This window comes from Rhineura floridana, chromosome 1, assembly GCF_030035675.1.
Source record: "Rhineura floridana isolate rRhiFlo1 chromosome 1, rRhiFlo1.hap2, whole genome shotgun sequence".
Classification (NCBI taxonomy): Eukaryota; Metazoa; Chordata; class Lepidosauria; order Squamata; family Rhineuridae; genus Rhineura; species Rhineura floridana.
Genome location: NC_084480.1, coordinates 28,321,285 through 28,344,786, shown reverse-complemented (window position 1 = coordinate 28,344,786; position 23,502 = coordinate 28,321,285). Strand labels below are relative to the sequence as shown.

The 23,502-nt window shown below is 45.0% G+C and overlaps 1 protein-coding gene across 1 annotated transcript in view; it reads left to right on the top strand.

The window, feature by feature from the left end:
• Positions 1-2,437: 2,437 nt before the first annotated feature.
• C9 (complement C9) overlaps positions 2,438-23,502 on the top strand; it is a 37,546-nt gene continuing 16,481 nt past the window's right edge. Inside the window, exons 1-6 of the mRNA XM_061616920.1 lie at positions 2,438-2,547; positions 12,763-12,856; positions 14,974-15,118; positions 16,461-16,608; positions 20,271-20,409; positions 22,918-23,139. Of these exons, the coding sequence (XP_061472904.1) occupies positions 2,471-2,547; positions 12,763-12,856; positions 14,974-15,118; positions 16,461-16,608; positions 20,271-20,409; positions 22,918-23,139 (825 nt within the window). The 5' untranslated portion in view covers positions 2,438-2,470. The remainder of the gene's footprint in view (positions 2,548-12,762; positions 12,857-14,973; positions 15,119-16,460; positions 16,609-20,270; positions 20,410-22,917; positions 23,140-23,502) is intronic.

Below are 23,502 nucleotides of genomic sequence, written 5' to 3'. Positions count from 1 at the left end.
GCCGCTGGGAGCGGTCATCAGGAGCTTTGGAGTGCGTTGTCACCAGTATGCTGATGACACGCAACTCTATTTCTCCTTTTCATCTTCTTCAGGTGAGGCTGTTAATGTGCTGTACTGTTGCCTTGCTGTGATAATGGACTGGATGAGAGCTAACAAACTGAAGCTCAATCCTGACAAGACTGAGACGCTGTTGGTGGGTGCCTTCTCGACCCAGGTGGTGGATGTTCAACCTGTTCTGGATGGGGTTACACTCCCCCTGAAGAAACAGGTTCGTAGCTTGGGGGTCCTTTTCAATCCATTCCTGTCACTTGAGGCTCAGGTGGCCTCAGTGGCACGGAATGCGTTCTACCATCTTCGGTTGGTAGCCCAGCTACGCCCCTATCTGGATAGTGATGACCTCGCCTCAGTCGTCCATGCTCTGGTAACCTCGAGATTGGACTACTGCAATGCACTCTACATAGGGCTGCCTTTGAAGACAATTCGGAAACTACAGCTAGTGCAAAACGCAGCAGCCAGACTGCTGACGAGGACCAGACGGTCCGCACATATAACACCTGTTCTGGCGCATTTGCACTGGCTACCTATTTGTTTCCGGGCTAAATTCAAAGTGCTAATTTTGACTTATAAAGCCTTACATGGTGCGGGACCACAATACCTTGCGGAACGCCTCTCCCGCTATGAACCTACCCGCTCACTACGTTCAACATCTAAGGCCCTCCTCCGAGTCCCGTCCTATAGGGAAGCTCGGAGGGCTGTTACTAGATCCAGGGCCTTTTCAGTGGTTGCCCCCGAATTATGGAACAGTCTCCCCGATGAGGTGCGCCGGGCGCCTACCCTTCTATCTTTTCGGTGCCAGGTTAAAACCTTTTTATTCTCCCAGGCATTTTAATGTTTAATGTTTATTGTTAAGTTAATTTTATTCCAAGTGGTTAAATGCTCAAGCTGTATGTTTTTAGTGATTTTACCTGATTTTTATTTTTACTGTATTGTATTTTATTCCTTGCTGTGAACCGCCCAGAGAGCCATTGGCTAAGGGCGGTAGAGAAATGGAATGAAATAAATAAATAAATAAATAAATTTGTAAATGCTCTTCTACACTGAAAACAAATCCCTAGAAAGAGAAAAAATGATATCACAGGAGCAGGGCTTGCTTAGAAACATTTCCCTTCATCTTGTTTTTCTGTCTGCTGGGATTTGCTGTCTCTCATCTGTGCTCTGAAGTGATACAGCCTATTCGGCCACTTCCATCTGTTACCTTGTGGAGGTGCAGTCTCAGTTCAGGCCTGCCTGAGCTTCCTTCTGGCTATACGAACTTGAAATGCACTCAGTGTCAGATCCACAATGTAAGAGGGGCAATGGTGAATGAGAAGTCTCCCAGTCGGGGCTGGCCCTACCATTATGCCAGGAAAGGGAAACATGTGGCCCTCTGGATGTCGGATTCCATCTCCCATCATCTCCAGCCAGCATAGCCAATGATCAGGGATGATGTCAGCTGTAATCTGGAAGGCCACAGACGCCCCATTCCTGCAGTGAGGCGGCCACATCAGGTAGCTGAGGCTGGGCAGAGGCAAAGCCCTCCCCAATTATCCCCCTAAGCTGAACTGTCTTGCACCTCCGAAGCTCATCAGCTGCCTTTAGATGAAGCGGAAGGTCCTGTTCTGTTGCCGGAGTTGAAATAAGATGCGGCGGCCTGTCTGCCCATGGAATGAGGATTCTCTTTGCTACCTTTGCTTGAGATAGCAAAATGTCCTGGGCTAGCCCTGCTTCCAGACAGTTTATCAGCTATTATATTCTTCTCCCTGAGGATCCCGATCCTCGTGCTCTCCTTGGGGTGCAGCATGAACACCACTTAATGGCAACTGATAATGCTGAAGCAAAACTAGGAACAGCTTTTCAGTGATGTGGCTTTTTGACCCTCTAGAGGTGATCTAGCTTGTTTTCGGGTGTGCCTACTGCATTCCTATCTCCACATTCTTGTAAAGGTTCCTGCCACGCTTGGCATCGCTGTGGAGTGTGCGCCTGATCTTTTCTTGCCCGCCTGATACCAAGTGAGACCGTTAGTACATCCTGCTCAGTGATCTCTACACTGACTGGCAGTGGCTCTCTAGGGTTTCAGACAAGAGTCTTTCCCAGCCCTACCTGAGATGCCAGGGATTGAACCTGGAACTTCCTGCATGCAAAGCAGATGCTCTGCCACTGAACTACGAGCCCTTCTGCACGATTTGTGGAATTGGAGAGAGGAAGTGCAAATACCTACGCTTTCCCTTCTGCCTTTCTCTCTGTCTGGGGAATGCCCCAGGCAATAAACTTTCCAAATTCTGCAATGAACACCTGAGCACTTCCCGAAAGTCCACACCAGACCAGACCTCCCTTTGGCAGGGTTTTTGTTTGTTGTTCTGCTAATCTATAACAAAAAGGGACAAAAAAAGCCTCCAGTTTGCTTTCGGGCATTGCTATCCAGGACAGCACCATGAACATCTTCTTGCCTCTTATAGGGGTGCTGTGCATTTTAGGAGCAAATAGCTTTGTCTCAGCAGGGAGGAAAAGGTAAGTCAACTTTAAAAAAAATAAAACTCTGCCCTCCTCTGCACGAAAGCTCCTTTGCAGGAGAATTAGCTCTGATTTCTCTTTCTGGAGTCTGACAAAGTTTGATCATAATGCGTCCAGCATCAAGATAGTAGGTGAGGCTGCAGTTCTTTGTATGCAATGTGTACAATTGCCATCAGCACTGTTGAATTCAGTGGGATGTACTTCCAGCTCAAACATGAATCAGCTCAGGTTTAGGAACGCAGGAAGCTGCCTTTTAGTGAGTCAGACCATTGGTCCATCTGGCATAGCAGTGTCTACATGGATTGCTCTTTCTTCTTCTGCATGTGAGGCAGATGCTCTACATTCAGCTAGACTTTTTTTTATAAAACCAACCTGGAATTTTGAGCAAAATATGTCAACGCAACTATCCATGTTACAGAATTCCTAAAATAAAATCATTGTCAGACTTGCTGTGTTTGGGAAAGAGAGTCCCTGCCTTCTATTAGTTGTGTGTTGGATCCTAATTCAAAAAATACGGCAGCGCAGGCTTCCCTTATGCTCCAGCTCTCAAGGCAGAAATTTATGTAGCCTCTAGCAGCCCTACCAAATCTAAACTGAAGTATGGCAACAAATTTGTCATCCTTAGTTTTGCTTCAGCTTCTGATACTGAGGTCATATATTGGTCATCATTACCATCGAGAACCCTTTTCTCCACGAATGTGTCTAATGCCCTTATTCAAGATGGTGGCCATTAGTACATTTTGCGGGAACAAATTCCGTAGTTTTAACTATGTTGTGTGTGAAGAAATACTTTTGTCTGTCCTGTCCTGAGACTTCCACTGTTCAGTTTCATTGGCTGATCCAAGGTTCTAGTATTTTTAGAGATGGAGGAAATCCTCTTCTCTCTCTCTCTCTCTCTCTCTCTCTCTCTCTCCACCTTTATACACCTCTATCATATCCCCTCTTAATTTGCATTTTCCCCTCCCCCAAAGCTCCCCTTTCCTCATATGGGCATTACTCTGGCTCTTTCATCATTTGGTTGCCCTTTTCTCACTTTTTCCAGCTGTACCACACACAATATGTAAATTTACATATGTCTATGCGATGCCTGAGCACTTGTGGTCCATATTGGAGAACTCCCTTGCTGCTAATCAAGGTGGCATCACCTTAATTGTGGATCATTCTGAGCAGGCCTGATGGTGTTGCTCTGTTTGGCAAAATATCACTTCTAGCTAGGGGTGCCAGGCTCAGGGCCTGAGACTGATCCTGTAGCTTTAGGAGAAGAGAAAGTCAGTCAAGTGCAGGTGTTCTTGCAATGCTGTAATGGGAAAAACCACAAGGTGGAATTCTCCTTTCCCTCTCCCTTTCCCCACCTCTGGCAACCAAGAGGTCTTCTGTACCTTTAAAAGTTGTGCAGGGGGAAGGGAAAATTCCACCTTGTGTTTTTTCCCATTACAGCGTTGCAAGAACACCAGCACTTGGCTGATTTTCTCTTCTCCTAAAGATACAGGATCAGTATCAGGCCCTGAACCTGGCAACCCTACTAGCCCTGAATGCTGTCTGAATATAAAGTGACCTTTGAGAAGAGAAAAGTTTGCTGCCTCCTCTCTCTGTCAACCAAGAGATCATACTTGGCTGCTTTGTATGACTACCAGGTCAAAGGGAAAGTCACAGCCACGTCTCTTTCCTCAAACCCATGTGGGTGCCGCTCCTCTGCGCCTGCCAACATTTGAAAAGCCAAGGTCCAAGCTGCACAATACAGCAGGCATATGATTTGGCCTTTTGGATTTATTTATTTTTAATGTTGATCATGTGTTGAGTCCAAGAATCAAGGCAGAAGTAAATCACAAACACTTTGTTCTAAAATGAGAAGTAACAACTACGGTAAAAATAACAAGTATGCCTAGGCCTAAAAGTTCCCCGTTGTTGCTTCCTGTCAAAATTGGAACCACAGCTGCAGTCCCAGAAAAAATCCTCAACCCCAACCATGGGCAGCTGTTTTTTGCATCAGGATGAAAGCTCCCATCGGTTACAGTGTTGGGATGCATGGCTTACAAATCTACTTGTACCATAATTCCAGTTTTTATTTAGTTATTTATTTAGACCATTTATATACCACTTATATTTAAGTAAAACTCTAAGCAGTGTACAACAAGTCAAAACATCTTAAAACAGCAACTGCAAAAAACAATCAATAAAATACAATTAACTGAACAAAACACCCTCTTTAGTATCAACATAATATAAACAGTGCATACAAAATTAAGTACAAGATATACAAGGGAAAAAATCGTAATAGACTGAACAGAATATTCTCTAAGTTTCAAGGGAAAAAAAGTTTAAACGCTTATTTTTAAACATAATAGATTAAACAAATCAGTTCATTTCTTAATCACAGTATCATAAACAACAAAACAATTAAAACAGCCGCCCCCCTTTATAACAGAATTTTCTCTAACTACAGTTGGGGGGCGGGAAATCGTTTAGTTTTATCTCCCCCAGCCCTTGTAGCTGCTATTTAAAAGGCAAAGGAAATGCAAGACCCACTCATGCATTTAACAATAAGATGTAGGCTAGCCCCAAAAGTTCCTCTCCCTGACCTCAAAGTCTCCACCTTCTATCTAGGCTAGCCACATGCCCTATTTTGCAGAGGACAGTCCTTTGTTCACAGGGCTGTCAGGGCACAGTCCCCAGTTTGAAGGCATCATCCATTTGAAGGGACTTCATTTTAAATATACAGAAAGGTAAAGCAGTGGCCTTCCAGTTGCCCATCAACAGTTAGCACCTGGATAGCAGACTGAGTAAGCTCACAGGTCACCTGGTCACTGTTTTGCTCTCTGTTTCGTGGTGAGATGTATTGGACTACGACCTGGGAGACCAGGGTTCGAATCCCCACACAGCCATGAAGCTCACTGGGTGACCTTGGGCCAGTCACTGCCTCTCAGCCTCAGAGGAAGGCAATGGTAAACCCCTTCTGAATACCAATTACCATGAAAATCCTGTTCATAGGGTTGCCATAAGTCGGGATCAACTTGAAGGCAGTCCATTCTTTTCCAATTATTTATACATTTGCATCTGTACGTGCATAAATTAGCACAGTAGCTTTTTCCATTTCCCAGTGTGTGCATGTATGCGCTCGCACACACAACAATTAGAAAGAAGCCAAAAGTAGAAGAAAGTAAGTGCAAGATGCAAGGAGGTGTTCTTGCAGAGTGCCTCCTCAGAATGACATGTGGAAATCTGGATCAAATACTCACCAAGCCCTTTTAAAGGGTGTAAGGCAGGTGTGGAGTACCGTTGGCCCTCCAGATTTTGCTGAGCTATAATAATAATAATAACAATAACAATAATAATAATAACAATAATAATAATAAAATTTAATTTATGTGTCGCCTATCTGGCCGATGGCCACTCTAGGCGACGTACATGTAAACAGTTAAAACACAATGCGATAAAATACATTAATACAATATATAAACAATACAGCAGCAACAACAATACTAGTGCTGGGTAAGAGGCATTTCAGTCATAGAAGTTAACCCTCCCCGGAAATCCCAAAGGCTTGTTGAAAGAGCCAGGTCTTTAAGGCTTTACGAAATACATTTAGGGAAGAGGCGTGCCGTAGATCTTGTGGGAGGGAGTTCCAGAGGGTGGGGGCCGCCACTGAGAATGCCCTCTCTCTAGTTCCCGCCAATCTAGCTGTTTTTGTCGGCGGGATTGAGAGAAGGCCCTGTGTGGCTGATCTTGTCAGGCGGCATAATTGGTGGTGTTGAAGGCGCTCCTTTAGATAAACTGGGCCGAGACCGTATAGGGATTTAAAGGTTAATACCAACACCTTGAATTGGGCCCGGAAGACAACTGGAAGCCAGTGTAGATCGAACAACACTGGTGTGATGTGATCCCAGCGGCGACTATTCATAAGTAGTCGAGCCACCGCGTTTTGTATAAGTTGTAGTTTCCGGACCGTTTTCAAGGGTAACCCCATGTAGAGCGCATTACAGTAATCCCATCGAGAGGTGACCAGGGCGTGTACTACCAGTGGGAGCTGATGAACAGGAAGGTAGGGTTGCAGCCTTCGTATGAGGTGTAGTTGATACCAGGCTGCCCGGCTCACTGCCGAAATCTGAGCCTCCATGGACAGCCTGGAATCAAGCACAACCCCAAGGCTGCGGACCTGGTCCTTCAGGGGTAGACTCACCCCATTGTACTTCAGGTCAACATCTCCCAACCTTCTCTTGTCCCCCACGAGTAGCACCTCGGTCTTATTGGGGTTCAACTTCAGCTTGTTCCTTCCCATCCATCCACTCACGGATTCCAGGCACTTGGACAAGGTCTCCACAGCCAACTCTGGTGAAGATTTAAACGAGAGATAGAGCTGAGTGTCATCCGCATATTGGTGACACTGCAGCCCAAATCTCCTAATGATTGTCCCCAGCGGCTTCATATAAATGTTAAATAGCATGGGAGAGAGAATAGAGCCCTGTGGCACACCACAATTGAGAGGCCAAGGGTCTGAAACCTCCTCCCCCAATGCTACCTGTTGGTACCTATCGGAGAGAAAGGAACGGAACCACTGTAATACAGTGCCTCCAATTCCCAATCCCTCCAGGCGATGTAAAAGGATACTGTGGTCGACAGTATCAAAAGCCGCTGAGAGATCGAGGAGGACAAGAAAGGTGAATTCTCCCCTATCTAATGCCCTCCTCATATCATCTACCAGAGCGACCAAGGCTGTTTCAGTTCCATGACCAGTCCTGAAACCTGATTGGTATGGATCCAAGTAATCCGTTTCATCCAAGTGTGTCGACAACTGGTTGGCCACCACTCGCTCAATGACCTTGCCCAAGAATGGTAGGTTCGAAATTGGGTGAAAGTTATTGAAAACTTGGGGATCCAAGGAGGGCTTCTTCAAGATGGGCTTTACAATTGCCTCCTTGAAGGCTCATGGCATCACACCATCTTTCAAGGATGCGTTTACCACCGCTTTAATCCCCTTGCCCAATTTCTCTCTGCAGCTCATAAGGAGCCACGATGGGCAAGGATCAGTTAGGCAAGTGGTAGGCTTCACAGTCGAAAGCACCTTGTCCACATCCTCAGAAAGGAGAAGCTGAAACCGATCCCAACTTACCGGCATGCAACTGGCCAACTCTGGTTCACTTACTGTATCCACGGTGCACGGGATCGAGCTCCGTAAGTGTTCAATTTTATCGACGAAGTGCTTTGCCAATATGTCACAGGAGGCCTTTGACTGTTCCAAGGGTTCCTGGGCAACTGGACCGACCAGGCTTCGGACCACCTGGAACAGCCTCCTGGGACAGCACTCTGCAGACGCAATAGAGGCAGCAAAGAAAGCCTTCTTTCCTGCCTTTATTGCTACTTGGTAGGCAGCTACTGCTGCTCTAACCTGTGTCCGGACATCTTCGGAGCGGGATTTCCGCCACCGGCATTCTAGTCGTCTCACCTCCTGTCTCAGACTACGCAACCGCGGTGTATACCATGGTGGTAGCTGAGTTTTATTCAGGGGGAGAGGACATTTCGGAGCCACCCGGTCTAATGCCCTGGTGATCCCATCATTCCACTCCCTCACCAGGGTTTCAACCGGGTGACCTTCAGCAGGTTCCAGTTCCCCTAGCGCAGTCAGGAATCCATCCGGATGCATCAGGCGCCTGGGGCGGACCATTCTAATAGGTCCTTCGCCCCTGCAGAGGGGGCGTGGCATTGAGAAGTCTGTGTTTACCAGGTAGTGATCTGACCATGACACAGGGGTGGAATAAACCACTCCCAACTTCAGAGCACTTCTCTCCTCTCCCAGGACAAACACAAGGTCGAGAGCATGACCGGCTACATGGGTGGGCCCAATATTACTAAGGTCCAGTTCCCAGGAAGCCATGGTTTCCAGGAAATCCCGAGGGGCTCCAGTGAGAGTGGTCTCAGCATGCACGTTGAAGTCACCCAGCACTAGCAATTCTGAGGACAACGCCCGTACAGCCGAGACCACCTCCAGCACCTCGGCCAGGGAGTCTGCTGTGCAGCGGGGTGGGCGGTACACTAGCAGGATCCCCAAACTGCCCTTCGGGCCCAATCTCCAGTACATACAATCAACAAATTGAGTCCTATGGAGAGGAGGTCTGGCAAAAATCAAAGTCTCTCGATAGATGACTGCCACGCCACCTCCCCACCTTCCCACCCTCAGCTGCTGTGCGTAACGGAAACCTGGTGGACACATGGCCTCAAGAATGGGAGCAGAGGCCTTGTCCAACCAAGTCCCCGTAATACATGCCAGGTCTGCCCGCTCATCAAAGATCATATCATGGATGAGCGAAGTTTTTTGTGCCACAGACCTAGCATTACATAACAGCAGTCGAAGGTCGGTAGGAACCTTGCGTCCCCCAGTTTTCGTCTGGTTCTGGGCCGACCCGGAACAGGGGATGGGTATAATGCATCTATCCCCTGTTCCCCTATTCTGGCGTAGTCTGCCAGCAGCACCCTTCCAGCGCCTGCCGCCCAATCTTCCAATAACTTGGCCCCTCACCTCCCTCCCTGGCTTGCACATGCCTCTATCCCTATCTGCCAGTCAACAGGCCACCCACCCTAAAACAATATTGGTCCGGAGACCCGCCTCCGTACCCTATAACAACTGTAAATTGATTAAATTAAATTAAATTAAACTAAATCAATATAAACACACACTCACACACGACTAACACAACCACACAAATACAAATAATAATAATAAAAAAGCAGCAGCACAGCAGCACAGCAGCACAGCAGCACAGCAGCACAGCAGCACAGCAGCACAGCAGCACAGCAGCACAGCAGCACAGCAGCACAGCAGCACAGCAGCACAGCAGCACAGCAGCACAGCAGCACAGCAGCACAGCAGCACAGCAGCACAGCAGCACAGCAGCACAGCAGCACAGCAGCACAGCAGCACAGCAGCACAGCAGCACAGCAGCACAGCAGCACAGCAGCACAGCAGCCTCTCCTTCCCTTGGGCAATGGTCTCTTCTTCCTGCAGGCACTGGGTCTCCCAGGCCACCTCAGCCAGCCGGTTTATGTATCCCTCCAAAGAGGGACAGGTGGTAGAATCAGTCCTGGCTGGCTGGGTACCTGGGGCCTGGTCCTGCCAGGCAGAAGTCCCTCAGGGAAGGGTGGTGGAGGTGGTGGTTCCCATAGAACTCAGTTAGCACCCTATAACTCCCATCAGCCCCAGCAAGCATGGCCAATGGTCAGGGATGATGGGAGCTGTTGTTCAGCAACATCTGGATAGCCAAAGGTTCCCCCACTCCTGCTGTAAGGGTTTATTTAATATACCATTTTGAAAATAAAGGTGATTTCCCCTCCTCCCCACATTAGGGTTGCCAGGCTCGGGGCCTGAGACTGATTCTGTATCTTTAGGAGAAGGGAAAGTCAGCCAAGTGCAGGTGTTTTTGCAACCCTGTAATGGGAAAAACCACAAGGTGGAATTCTCCCTTTTCCCTGCACAACTTTTAAAGATACAGAAGACCTCTTGGTTGCCAGGTCCGGCCTCCAAGAGGTCTTCCGTATCTTTAAAAGTTGTACAGGGGGAAGGGAGAATTCCACCTTGTGGTTTTTCCCATTATGGTGTTGCAAGAACACCTGCACTTGGCTGACTTTCTCTTCTCCTAAAGATACAGGATCAGTCTCAGGCCCTGAACCTGGCAACCCTACCCCACATGCACACAACTTCCACCCCCACCCCTTAAATGTCTTTGTTTTAAAAAAAAAAACAGTTTGTTGTCTTTCACATTCTGGCAGCACGCAAACCACTTCCTTTAAACTCCCTACCTGCGGGTTTATGAATTTTCCTGATGCAAACTTTACCAGCCATAGCTCAGAGCAGAGCACATGCTTTGCACGCAAAAGGTCCCAGGTTCAATTTCCCGCATGTCCAAGGAGGGCTGGGAAAGACCTTTGTCTCAAACCTTGGAGAGCTTCTGCCCTTCACTGTACATCAGGGGTAGCCAGTGAAACACCCTCCAGATTAGCACTGTTCTGAACTTTTCTCTGCCTTTATTTTGCATAATTCAAGGGATGCCTGGGGAGAAAAAAAAACCCTCAATGAGAATAGAGAGGACAAGAACTCTGGAGATTATTCTCTGTAGGGTGGGCTGAGGGAGTGAATGGGGAATCCTACAATTCCCATGCAACTCCATGGCATTTAATGCTAGTTTGACTTTTTTTTTTAATTTGTTTTGGCAGCAGCATGAGGCTCTTCACATACAGGAGGGGGGGAAAGAACCAAATATTTTTGCTTGGCTGGAATGCCTACTTCAGTTTTGATAATGCCTCGATTCCCTGAATGGAGGACAGAGAGGGGTGTGGAAGTCTGTGTAGAAACCAAGGGTGTAGTCAGGGCCATGAGGAGTCGTAAACCTGTTACTTTTTTGGGAGCAAGGTCCCAGCCAGGTCCCTACATCTGAGTCAATCAGCATGAAAAGGGAGCATGTTAGCCACTGAGAAGAGTTCTTGTCCTTTTGTGCTGATTGAAGCCAATCAGAGTGAAAAGAGGCAAGTCAGCCACTGAGAAGACTGTTCTCAGTAGCTAACACACAGTCTCCCCTTTCATGCTGATCGGCTCCTAGGGATGTCTGTTGTAGTGGAGTGTGGACTTGCAAGATAACAGGGAGAGCAAGGGAGATGAGGAAGATGAGGGAAAGTGGGAAAGGGGGTATGGCTATGAGGAGGTGTGGTGTGGCTGTCATGAAGGGACCCTGCACTTCTGAATTTGCCAGTACACTACTGGTAGAAACTAGCTTAATGTACAGAGGTAACAGTTATATACATAGCTCCTCCCACTTCTGCCGTTGGCTCCACCTATTGCGTCCAGAGGCCTAGGACCCTTAGAAATAAGAACCTGGGCTAAGGCTATGTTTGTTAAATGCAGAGGTTTATTTCAGAGGACCTTCCTTGCTCACAGTTACATACAGACCGCTGTTCTTCCAGAATTCTTTGTAAGTCCTGGGGTGGACTAGCCTATGTCTGGCCCAGAGCATTCTGGAATCCTGGTCTGGATCAAGTAATGCCTCTGCCATAGATATTTACACCACCCACCAGTGGTGTGCTGGAAATTAAGGGAAAGCAGGCTGAAAAAAATCCCCACGCCTGCTCTATGGGTTGTCGCAAGAGGGTTGTCTGAAAACTGACTTGGCCCAGTGGTAAACCATAATTTTGCATGCCCCCACAAATAACACTCTTGTGTGTGTTGAGAGAGGTGGTATTCAAAAGATCTGAGGGTTTGCTCAGGAAGGAGCAATCAGCTGAGACAGTCACCACAAGCGTGATGTAACCAGGGCAGGAAAGGAAAGTTGGTTGGTTGGTTGGTCCCATGCAGAATTCTCATGTCAGCTGACTTACGCTTTATATCAGGGATTGCCAACCTTTTTGGACCAGGGGGCTCATTTCAAATGTTGAGAAAGGGCTGTGGGTGCCAGTCACAAAATAGCTGCCGTGGGAGTGTGGCATAACACAACATGGCTGCCCTGGGGGACAGATCATAATACAAAATTAGAGAGAGTGCCGTCGTTGCTGCCTCTCCCTCCCCTCCCACCCATGCTTTCCATTGAAAGTCAGCTATGTCCTGCTCATCCTGATTGTGGAGATATAGCTATTAAAGGCACAAGAACCCTGTTTTCCCCAATGCCAATCCTAAACCAAAGCCCAGGCTGCCACCCACTTACCTGGGAGCAAGCCCCACTGAACACAAAGAGACTTACTGCTGAGTGGACATGTCTACCATCTGCACTGTGAGTTAACTGTACAGTGAATTCTTAGGGTTGTGCCATCCTGAAGCCGGCCTTATACTTACGTATGAGAGTAGCCACATACTTTACTTGGCAGAGGAGAGTCCTCCTCTGGGCCAAGTCCAGTTTTAGAGATAAAGCATCATAAGAACGGACAGCAGGGAGCTTAAAGTGGGCCATCAACAGTCAGCACACAGGTCACCTTGCCTTGCCCCCTATGGTATTGTATTTATATTTAAAGTATAAGAAGTATTCTAAATTAGCATATGCAAACATTATGCAGAGATGTGTCCTCTTTTTTGGTGATGCCTTTTTTCTCTCTTTTTTCCCCCACTGTGTAAGGGGCCATCCTAGAGCAGGAAGGTTATGTAACTACACTGGCATGCGTGTGTGCGTGCGCAGACACACACTGTTGATTTTCGTTTACTGAATAATCCTGAATAAAAACATGTTGTTGTTCTATATTAAGGGTGACAAGAGAAACAGATGCCCCACCACCCATTGATTGCTTGCTGAGCCGCTGGAGTGAATGGGGACCATGCAATTCATGTGCAAAAGAAAGAGTAAGTCATGGGTATGTGATGGATCTTCAGATTAGGTTAGGGAGCCTTTGTTGAAAAACTCACCTTTTTGAGTTCCATTTTATATTGTGGTCTATCATAATTTGTGATGGCTCTGATATGCTCAATTCAGAACTGGCTCAGTAACTCCAAGCTCTCACAGCAGACATTTGTGGTGGTGTGTGGGCGAGTGTGTCTGTTTTCAGCGAATGTGCTGACTTGACGGCAGTCAGAATCAGAACAGTAAAGGACAAACTATTAGGGCTAGAGAATTTTATCTCAGGGCTGAGGGTTAGACACCATGATACATGAGCCTCTTCCAGACCTTACATTCTGTTCCTACAAATCCCCACCACGGGCTAAGGTTGGATTGCTAAATGAAGGGAATGGCAGGACCAAAGTGTAGTCAGGATATATTTGGTGGATGTTAAGAGTGCCACCTACTGGTGCATTGCAGGTTTTAGAAGGTTTCTCTGTACAATGATGGATGAAAAAAAACAAGCAAACAATCCCCCCCATCCCAATCTGAAATAATATATCATATGGTAGGGTCGACCAGAGCAAAAGAATAATAATGGGTGCCTCTAATGACCCTGGCCCTACCATTAGGCCAGGCATGGTAAATCTGTGGCCCTTTAAATATTGTTGGAGTCCAACTTTCATCAACCCCAGCCAGTGTGGCCAATGGTCAGGGATGATGGGATTTGTAGTGCAGGAACATCTGGAGGGCCGCATGTCCCCATCCCTGCTGTACACTGACTGGCAGCAGCTCTCCAGGCTTTCAAGCAGGGGGCATTCCCAGCCCTATCTGCATTATCCCTATCTGCTAGGGATTAAACCTGGGACCTTCTGCATGCAAAACAGGTGCTCTACCACTGAGCTATTGTCCTTTTATTGTCAAAGCCCATTCATACAATAAAACCTAAAATGAATTGAGAAAGACATATCCACAGGAAGCCATATGTATTTGGCATTTTGAATTGCATTTAGGTTAGTGTTTCCTTCCTCTCTTGGACATGTCATTGTAGGCCCATCTCCAAACATTGGGCCTCAAGAGGACCAGGCAGTCATGATCCACTCACCTTCCCCAACCCAGGAAATGCCCATCAAAGAGGAAGTGCAATTGTATTGGTGGAATGACCACGCTTCAGGGCCAACCCTACCATGCAGGAGGGTGAAGCAACATGCTTCAGGCTGCACCATAGACCAGTGCAGTTGGGGAAGAGATTCTGGCTGGAATTAGTATCTGATTGGTGCAGCAAGACTTTTGCAAATGTTGGTCCTACCAAGGAGGAGCTCACCATTTGGTCTCCACTTCAGGCAACAAGATGTCTGGTTCCTGTGCACTATTCACTAGGCTCCTCAGGACATGCTCTCTAGACCAAGGGTGAGCTAGACTAGTTTGTGGCTGGCTAGTAAGTTAACATACACCCACCACAAAGCATATATATGATAAGGGCCGGCCCAACTATTAGACAATGTGAGGTGGCCACGTCAGGCAGCAAATACTGGGTGGCAGGGAATGACAGCAAAGTGTTGGAGGACACAGCTTGCCCTGTGCCCCCTGAGCTAGCCTGCGGCCATCAGATCATTCTCCTTTATATCTTGTCAGAAGTATTGCTCGAGAAGTGTCCTGAATTACAGGCAGTTCAGAGGGAACTGGTGCAGAAATAAATTCAGTCAGCTTCTGCATGTGGAATTGGTGTGTCCATCTTGTCCTTCGTCTCAGGCAACAAAATATTTTCAGGCATTTAACACTGTAGAAATAGTAATCATCAGTATTTTCTAACCAGGTGTGCATTTTTGTCAAAACACAACAGACATCTTTAACATAAAAACTGTTTTGGAAAAGCAAAGGCATGCATCTACCGCGCACCTCCTCCTGCGTTTGCTCACATTTTCAACTTAAAAAAAAAAAAAATCAATGTCTGAGAGCTCATCATGCAAAATAATTGAAACTATTGTGGAGACACAACACATATGCATCCCTGTAATTTTGCTCACAAACCTCCCCCACCTGGCTTTCATCACCATTTCAAAGAATGTACATGATTTCACAGCCATTCCCCTCCCCATCGCTTTTGAGCCCCTGTAAATCCTTCTTTATGTCTTCTCAAAAGTATCGCTCGAGGAGTGTCCTGAAGTATGGACAGTTTGGAGGGAAGCCCTGTTCTGAAGCTCTGGGAGACAGACAGGTCTGTGAACCAGACAGCCCTTGTCCTGAAGAGCAAGTTGATTGCGGCAATGATTTCAAGTGTGAAAATGGTAGGCGCTGCCTTTATATTATTCTTTGAAATTAAATGATTGATTCAAATCAACACAATGAATACTGTAGAGTTTGTTTGTTTGTTTAGCTGCCGAACACAGGGCTGTCCCCAGGCAACTTACAATCAAGTTTAGAAACATTGCAAAATAGTTAACAGCCATCCAAATTTAACAAGAAATCAATATATAAAATAAAACCAACCTCCACGGATAACAATAAACATCAGCAACCCAGCCTGACAATACCATAAAGTCTTGTATTCCATCAAAAGTCGAGGAGAGGAAAGTCTTAATCTAGTACTTAAGTGCTGTCATTGTCAGCAAGATCACTGTCTCCTACAAAAACTCCCTAAATAAATACTTGATAGAGCACCTCTCTTGCATGTAACAGCCCAGCCACTGAGATAATTGAAGGGGGACCTTCATAGGGTGCCACCACAGGGGAAGGTCTGAGGACCAGTGACCCAGGTAGGGCCTTCTGTCTTGTGGCACCCACCTTGTGGAACTCCCTGTCTCTGGAGGTTCATCAGTTACCTTCTCTGCATCAGTTTCACTGGGTATTGAAAACATACCTCTCCACCCAGGCTTTTGGACTCTCTTGAGGTTATTGCCAGTTTAAGCTCAAAAGAACTTTTTTCACTCCTTCATTTGCTTCAGCATCTCCCTCTGGGTCAGCCAGCACTGAAATGTCATCGCTGTTCCCTTATATCAGAGGACAGACAATTCCACAGGTAGGGTGCCACAACAAAAAAAGGCTTTCTCCTGGTTACCACAAGATGTACACAAACAGGTTGTGGCACAACCAGGAGGCTTGGTTCAGCCAAAATATAGAGAACAATAAGATGTGCCTTTAACGACACAGCAGAATAGGGAAGAGGTAACCTATAAACAATGCATCATTAAACTATGGCATTTGCTCCCACAGGAGGCAGTGATGGCCACCAACTTGGATGGCTTTAAAGGAAGATTAGAGAGATTCAAGGAGGATAAGGCTAACACTGGTGACTAATCACAATGGCTATGTTCTACCTCCACTGCTGGAGACAGTATGCCTCTGGCTGCCAACTGCTAGAAAACACAAATGGGGAGAGTGCTGTTGTACTCAGAAACTGCTTGCAGGCTTCTCATGGGCATCTGGTTGGTCACAGAATGCTGGACTAGATGAGCCTCTGGCCTGATCCAGCAGCCTCTTCTTATGTTCTTATAATTCAAGCAACATAACTAATCACCTGTTCCCACTCTCTTCCCCCAAACAAATTAACCCTGCACAAACTGGAAAGTTAATGAAATGGCCCAGATTGCTTATAAGCTAGATATGTTCTATGCTTTGTTCTGTACCTAGGACACTGTATAAAGAAAAGACTGGTGTGTAACACAGAAGACGACTGTGGAGACTTCTCTGATGAAGATAACTGTGATGACAATCTCCGACCACCCTGTCGCGACCGTATAATTGACGTATCAGAGATTGGAAGAACAGCTGGCCGTGGGTAAATACTGGAAAGTTGTTAGGAGGAGAATAGAAGATATACCAAAGCTGTTCACAGGGCCAGTCCTACCACTGGGCAAAGTGAGATGGCAGATGCTCCGGTGGTTGATGCTAGAAACTTATAAGAGGCTGTGGTGGCAGCCTCCCGGGCCTTTTCTAATGAGCCCCATGCTCATTCCCCTCTGCTAGATGACATATCTCTGTGTATAACGGGGCCTGCCCAGTGCATCCTGTGCTAACTTGGTTGTGGTAAAGATGTTATTTCATTGTCAGTGATGAAGTAAAATTGCATTGCCAAAGTGGTTGGCTTTTTACATGGAACAGAAAGGGAGTCATCTTGTCTATCACCTCAGGGAGCAAAAATGTCTTGGACCAGGCTTGTACAGCACAATCATATGCATGTTTACTTGAAAGGAAATCCCAGTGATATCAATTGGACTTACTCCCTAGTAAGCATACATAGGATTGCAGCTCCCTAACCAAGGAAAAATATAGCTGAGCCAGTCGGGTAACCTGATCAGTAAAGATGCAATGTTCTGATCCAATCCATCAACACCGAAACAATTACAATTACAAAAAACCTTGAAAATATAATTATTTAAATGAGCTGTATTACATGGGTTGGTGTAATACAGGAATGGGACCCTGTGGCCCTCCAGAGATTGTTATTACTATATTTCTGCTTGTATGCAGCATGTAGATGTTCTGTTGGACTACAACTCCCATCATCCCTGGCCATTGGCCATGCTGGCTAGGGCTGATGGGAACTGGAGTCAAACATCATCAGGAGAGTTGCTGGTATGATGCAGAACATAACACAACAAAACATTGGCGACTGATTAGAAAAGGCAACCAGGATTATCAATCAGGAGCACAGAGACAAATTTACAAATATCTAAAAGGAAACAAGTAGTTGAATAAATATATCAAAAGAACAGTTTGTATAACATTCAATGCTTTCTGCCTTATATTTTCAAAAGGATTTTTGCTGTTCTAATACATGAGAAATAGGTATCAGCTTTCTAAGAAGCCTTTGTAAAAGCTTCGTTCCACCCTACCCTACCCCACCCTACCCTACCCTGTAATAACTTATCTTGAGCATAAGTGCCCACTGCCACAGCTTTTGTTGTCATTCCTTTATTGACAGATGGGATCGCTGTTGATAAATAACTGAAAACAGTTGCACCAGGCACAGCTGTTCATGTGACCAAGATCTCATGGATCAGCCATTAGCATCAGCATTATTTGGTTGATTAGCTAACCCCTACTGTCCTATCTACTTCCTTACAACCAGTCTAGGGGGGTGGCACTAGCTGTCAGCTCCTCTGCATCCTTAGTCTCAGTGCTGCCCTTGGAGACAAGGCTGGCCTAGGGGTGGGCGACCTGCGTGGTCGCCCGAGGTGCCAAGCTGAGGAGGGTGCAAAGTTGAGCTCGTGGCTGTGTTTTTTGAATATTCTCTCTGCAGTGAGCTAGGATGGCAAAATGCAAGTGTCTGTAACCTTTTTTTCAAGGTTCTACAGGTTGTTTGGGTAGCACTAACGACAAAAATGATCTCAGTATGTTTCTCAGTTTCCATGCTGATGTCATTTGTGCTAGGTAAAAATCAATGAAGCACAGCTTTACTTTGAGGCAACATTACCAAGCACTTAGTACTTCAAACATTATAAGCACTATATAAATTATAGTAAAATAAAGCCATAAGCTGTAATAAGTCAGCAGGATATCTTTTTTATTGATAAATTTTCTTTATTATTTTAATGATAGAAATAATGGATGTTCTAAAATAAAGATTGTTTACCAAAAGATAAGAACTGCTACAAAACAAAAAATATTGAAAGGTAAAACCTGTTATAGTTCTGCTGTGTTGCATACTGCATTTCCACTGCTCAGAATGTGGCTTTTCGAGCTTTGGCTTGTGTGAATTGTAGCACAGTGGCTGAAAGATCAAGGTTCTCAGCAACATTTTTCTCGATGAATAGGCAGTCACCACAGGGAAAGGCATAGGAGTGTTGTCAGGCCAGGCCTTGAAGGAGGACTCCTTCCTGAGTGAGTAACTGAGAAGGCCAGAAGCAGGCCAGAACCAGAAGACCTGTGAGACTCACTGAGCCCCAGGAAGCAGAAAGAAGCTCTTACAGAAGGGGTTTGGAATCTGGAGGAGGTATTCAGGAGAAGCACAATCTGATCCCTATTCCCTTGTACCCATGTAGGAGAAAATGAAGCACATCTATCATTCTGCTTGATCCCAGGGCACGGAGGAGCTGCAGGCGAGAATTCTGATGTGTAGCCCATGCATGAAATAATTCTCACATAGGGTTGCCAGGTCCATGGCCTGAGACTGATCCTGTATCTTTAGGAGAAGAGAAGGTCAGCCAAGTGCAGGTGTTCTTGCAACACCGTAATGGGAAAAACCACAAGGTGGAATTCTCCCTTCCCCCTGCACAATTTTTAAAGATACAGAAGACCTCTTGGAGGCCGGGCCTGGCAACCAAGAGGTCTTCTGTATCTTTAAAAGTTGGGCAGGGGGAAGGGAGAATTCCACCTTGTGGTTTTTCTCATTATAGAGTTGCAAGAACACCTGCACTTGACTGACCTTCTCTTCTCCTAAATATACAGGATCAGGATCAGGCCAAGAACCTTGCAACACTATTCTCACATGTTGCCACCAGCTCTGTACACACATGCATGGATCCTTGTAGAAAGAGCAACAGGGCCTCCAATATCACACCTGCACCAGACCAGGGGCCCTGCAAAGCTGACCATGGGGGAAAGGGGCACCAAAAGCACTCTACGCACATGGCACTATTTATCCTAGGGCCAGCCCTGCTTGAAGAACTAAGCTAAGAGAATGGAGACCAAACCAGAATTAGTTGGCTCTGCCTGTCATCGGCTGTAGCTCCACCCACCTTTGAGCTCCTTGATTTCTGTCTCACCAGTCCCAGTGGGCACCAGCCACCACTGGATAGTAGAAAGTTGCATTTTGTCACCATAACCAACAGAACCAAAAGTTGTCAACCATAGGTGTTGAGGAATACCAGCGATGACAATGAAAAAAGCTTCGATGGCTACAATTTGGAAATGGAGAAGAATGTTAAATGGCTGTTATTTCAGGCCTATATCTGTACATGCACTGATGAGTATGAGTACCCTGATATTTACAGTTTATGGGTTGTATCCCACTCCAAGTAGACTCACTGAAAATAATAGACATGACTAATTTAATTAATTTCTGCGATCTAATTTGAGTATAACCTAGCTGGATACAGCTATTTATTTATTTATTTGCTTGCTTGCTTGCTTGCTGTTGGTGTTTCTACCAAATATGTCCCTGTTTGAGAATGAATTATATTTGAATGGTATGTTAGGATACGTAAATAGCATTGTTTTATTACGTTCATAATATTGAAAAGTTGTTTTTGCTTAGTGTTATATTTATTTATTTTATTATTTGTTGTTATGTTACTGTTTTATTATTTTTTGTTATTAGGAAATGTTTTTTGCAATTGTTTTTGAGATGTATTTCTGTTCACCTTGTTGTAAGCCGCCTTGAGCATATTTTATGAGTAAAGGCAGCATACATATAAAATGATGAATGATTGCATGCATGAATACTATTTTTGAGTAGACAAGATCCTGGAAGATACTCTTTTGTTGATGTTCTTGCAGTATCAACATTCTCGGAATGGAACCAAAGGAAAGCCCATTTTACAATGAGTTTTACAACGGGATCTGTGACAGAGTTCGCGATGGGAATACTGGCACATACTATCGCAAGCCGTGGAATGTTGCTGTGCTCAATTATGACGTAAGCCCCTTAGTGTAAAGGCGGAGTTTCTTTTTGTACAGCATCCAGAAGTTGCAAGAGCTTTAGGGAAGAACTACACATTGCAAGGAATGCAGGACTGTCACTGAAAACAGCAGATCTGTACATCAGATTCTCTTGTCAGAAGAGTCCTGTTGGATCAGACCAAAAGCCTGTCTATCTTTCCAGGTGCTTCTGGGAAGCCCACAAGCTGGACATGAGCACAATAATCCCCTCCCATTCATGTATCCAGCAAATGGTATTTAGAGACATGCTCGGTAAATTCCTGAAACAAATGATACTGGGGGTGGCCAAATGTGTTTTTTTGCAGCAAAGCAAAAATCAAGCTCAGCATATACAAGATTATGTGGTGTCCTGTGTTCGTGACCATTTTAGTTGATATTTAAGATTCCAGACAAGGGTGTTTGCAGGAATGTTTCCAGGGGCAGGGTCAACGTAAATATTCCAAATAAATAAACCTACATACATAACTATTATCGGAGAACAGGTCTACAATTTCTGGTATAGATCTGGTGACTGAGTGGCAGTACAATCTGAGGAGACCTCTGAGAACTTGTGTTCCAGTCTCTCCCTTTGCTGTTTCTCAATATATAGGGGCCCTGCTCTCTATCTATGGGTAGGCCTGACATTCAGGCATCATATTTCCATCTGCCTTCTGAAACCCTCAATTCCTTCTCTGCCCCCCTTCACTTGCTTCACACCTTAATTCTTCTCATTGCTACTACAGGGAGCTCCACAGCCGCCCCAGGCCATTTCCTGGGGACAAACCGCAACATACGAGGGCTGGGCAAGAATTTTGATTCAGTTCCCATTTAAAGCCAAATTTATCAAATTTGCGCTTCCTGAAACAACATGAGAACCGAAACACAGGCGCTTTTCAAAATTCGTTTTTATTCGAATTTCGTGATGCAGTTTGCCAACCAGACAGTGTTTTCAAAAATGCATATGTCAGGGGAAAATGTGCATAAAAATGAATATATGAGTGAAAATAACATGCAAGAATGTATTATATGAGGAGAAAATGCTTGAAAAAAATGAGTACATTAGGGAAAACTGCTAACAAAAAATGTGTTTATTAGGAGAAATTTGCCCTTTAAAGTGCTGGAGAATTTTCCTGTGGATTTTTTAAAAAATGCAATGTGGAGAACTGAATTTAAGATTGAAAAATGAGAACCGGTGAGAACTGAAATTGAGAGATTTGCCCATCTCTACAACACACTAGAACAATAACACTAGACTACACATTAGTCATATCATATACTCCTCTATCTCCCCTCTGTGAAAATAGGCATTGCAACACTATTTGCAGCGTTGGTGTGAACCACATTCTGTCAGCCATAGCTCTGCCCCCTGCAGTATGGGTAGAATAATAATGGACTTCATATGGATTGGCATTAAAAGGGTTTAAAGGGGGGAAAATCTCTTTTGCATGAAATAAGACTTGAGAAATATCGTGAGCACCTATCTTTGCAACTAACTTTTGTTTTTTAGTTGACACAATCACAGCTGTACTTAAATCCTGGATATATGAATTGTTTTTTATTGAGGCAGCAATCACTTCCCTGCCAGGGAAAATCAACGTAAAGGGCTTAAAAACAAACCAAGAAGTTCCTTCTCTAGAGTCTAGATCAGCCTTTCCCAACTAGTGGGCCACCAGATGTTGTTGGACCACAATTCCCATCTTTCCTGACCATTGGCAATGCTGGCTGAGGCTGATGGGAGTTGTGGTCCAACAACATCTGGTGGCCCACTAGTTGGGAAAGGCTGGTCTAGATAATGGGTATTTAATTTGAGTCTTCTCTTTGACTGATTGGCTAAATGCCAGTCATTGCTATGATTTCAATCATTGTCTAAAAACATAAGACACTGAAAGGTGGGAGAAAGCTAGTTTCTCACAAAGTATTTGTTACAACTCTTTTAAAGACCAGCCATTTTTTTAAAAAAAAATTGCTCTTAACTTGTCAGGGGCAGGTATTGATAATTTATTTATTTATTGTATTTCCTTCCATTTCTATACCAACTTTCTTCCATCATGAAACCCAAGGTGGCCTACATGCAGTTCTTAAATGGTCTCCCATCCAGATACTGACCATACCGAAACCTATTGAGCTTCATCAAGGCAACGGCCTCCTGTGCCTTCAGACCATATCCTGTTATAACATATTAACCTATTCTCTTTAGGATGTTCTGCTGCTTTTGCTTTGGGAATGTGGTGGCCGTTGGCAATATAAGCAATACAGTTTGTATGGAATTATTAAATATATATGTACTTTGGGAGGAAAGGAAGGATTCATGAAATAATTAAAAGAAAATAAAAATGTACTTTTCTCTCTGTCCCAAATGTGCTGCCAGACATTTTCAATGACTGGCTCTGAGTTTCTAGCAATGTAAGATAGTGAAAACCACTCCTACCATTTGGTTGCATGTATTTCAGGCTATAGTCTATTAAACACCAGCTGAATTATCTGCTATATCTTTTTTTCCCGTAAGACAAAAGGAGACAAAAGAATGAGAAGTGAATTCTATGAGGACCAGGTGACAGCGATAAAAGAAATGTTCAGTGAGAGGCATAGGTCTGCTGAAAGAAGCTTTTCTCTAAAACTGTACCCTACAGAGATAGGGGACGTGAACTGGTCACTAAATGTCAGCAGAAGTATGAAAGGCTTCAGTAATGAAAGTCTAAGTCAGTTCTTGAAGAATTCTAAAGGAAAGGTACGTTATCAAAAAATGGAGAGCTCTGTGTTATTCTGGGGACTTGATATTAGCATGCCTTTAAGAATATTTTATGCATTTATTTAGCAAAATGTGTATAATGCTTAACAATAATAAAAATATCCAAACGTTTTACAAAATAGTATAAAATACTCATTAAAAAAGGAATGAAAACAGGCTTTTTAAAAAAGAGGAGACATAATGAAGTAATCGAAATAGAGATAAAATCAACACTTTTATTATGTGAAACTGGCACGGACAGATTCATTCTTAGTTAAAAGGTTTTAGGAAACAGAGCTGGAAGAGGCCTTGGAGAGCCACTGCTAGGCTAGTGCTGGGCTGGATGGACCAGTGGTCTGACTC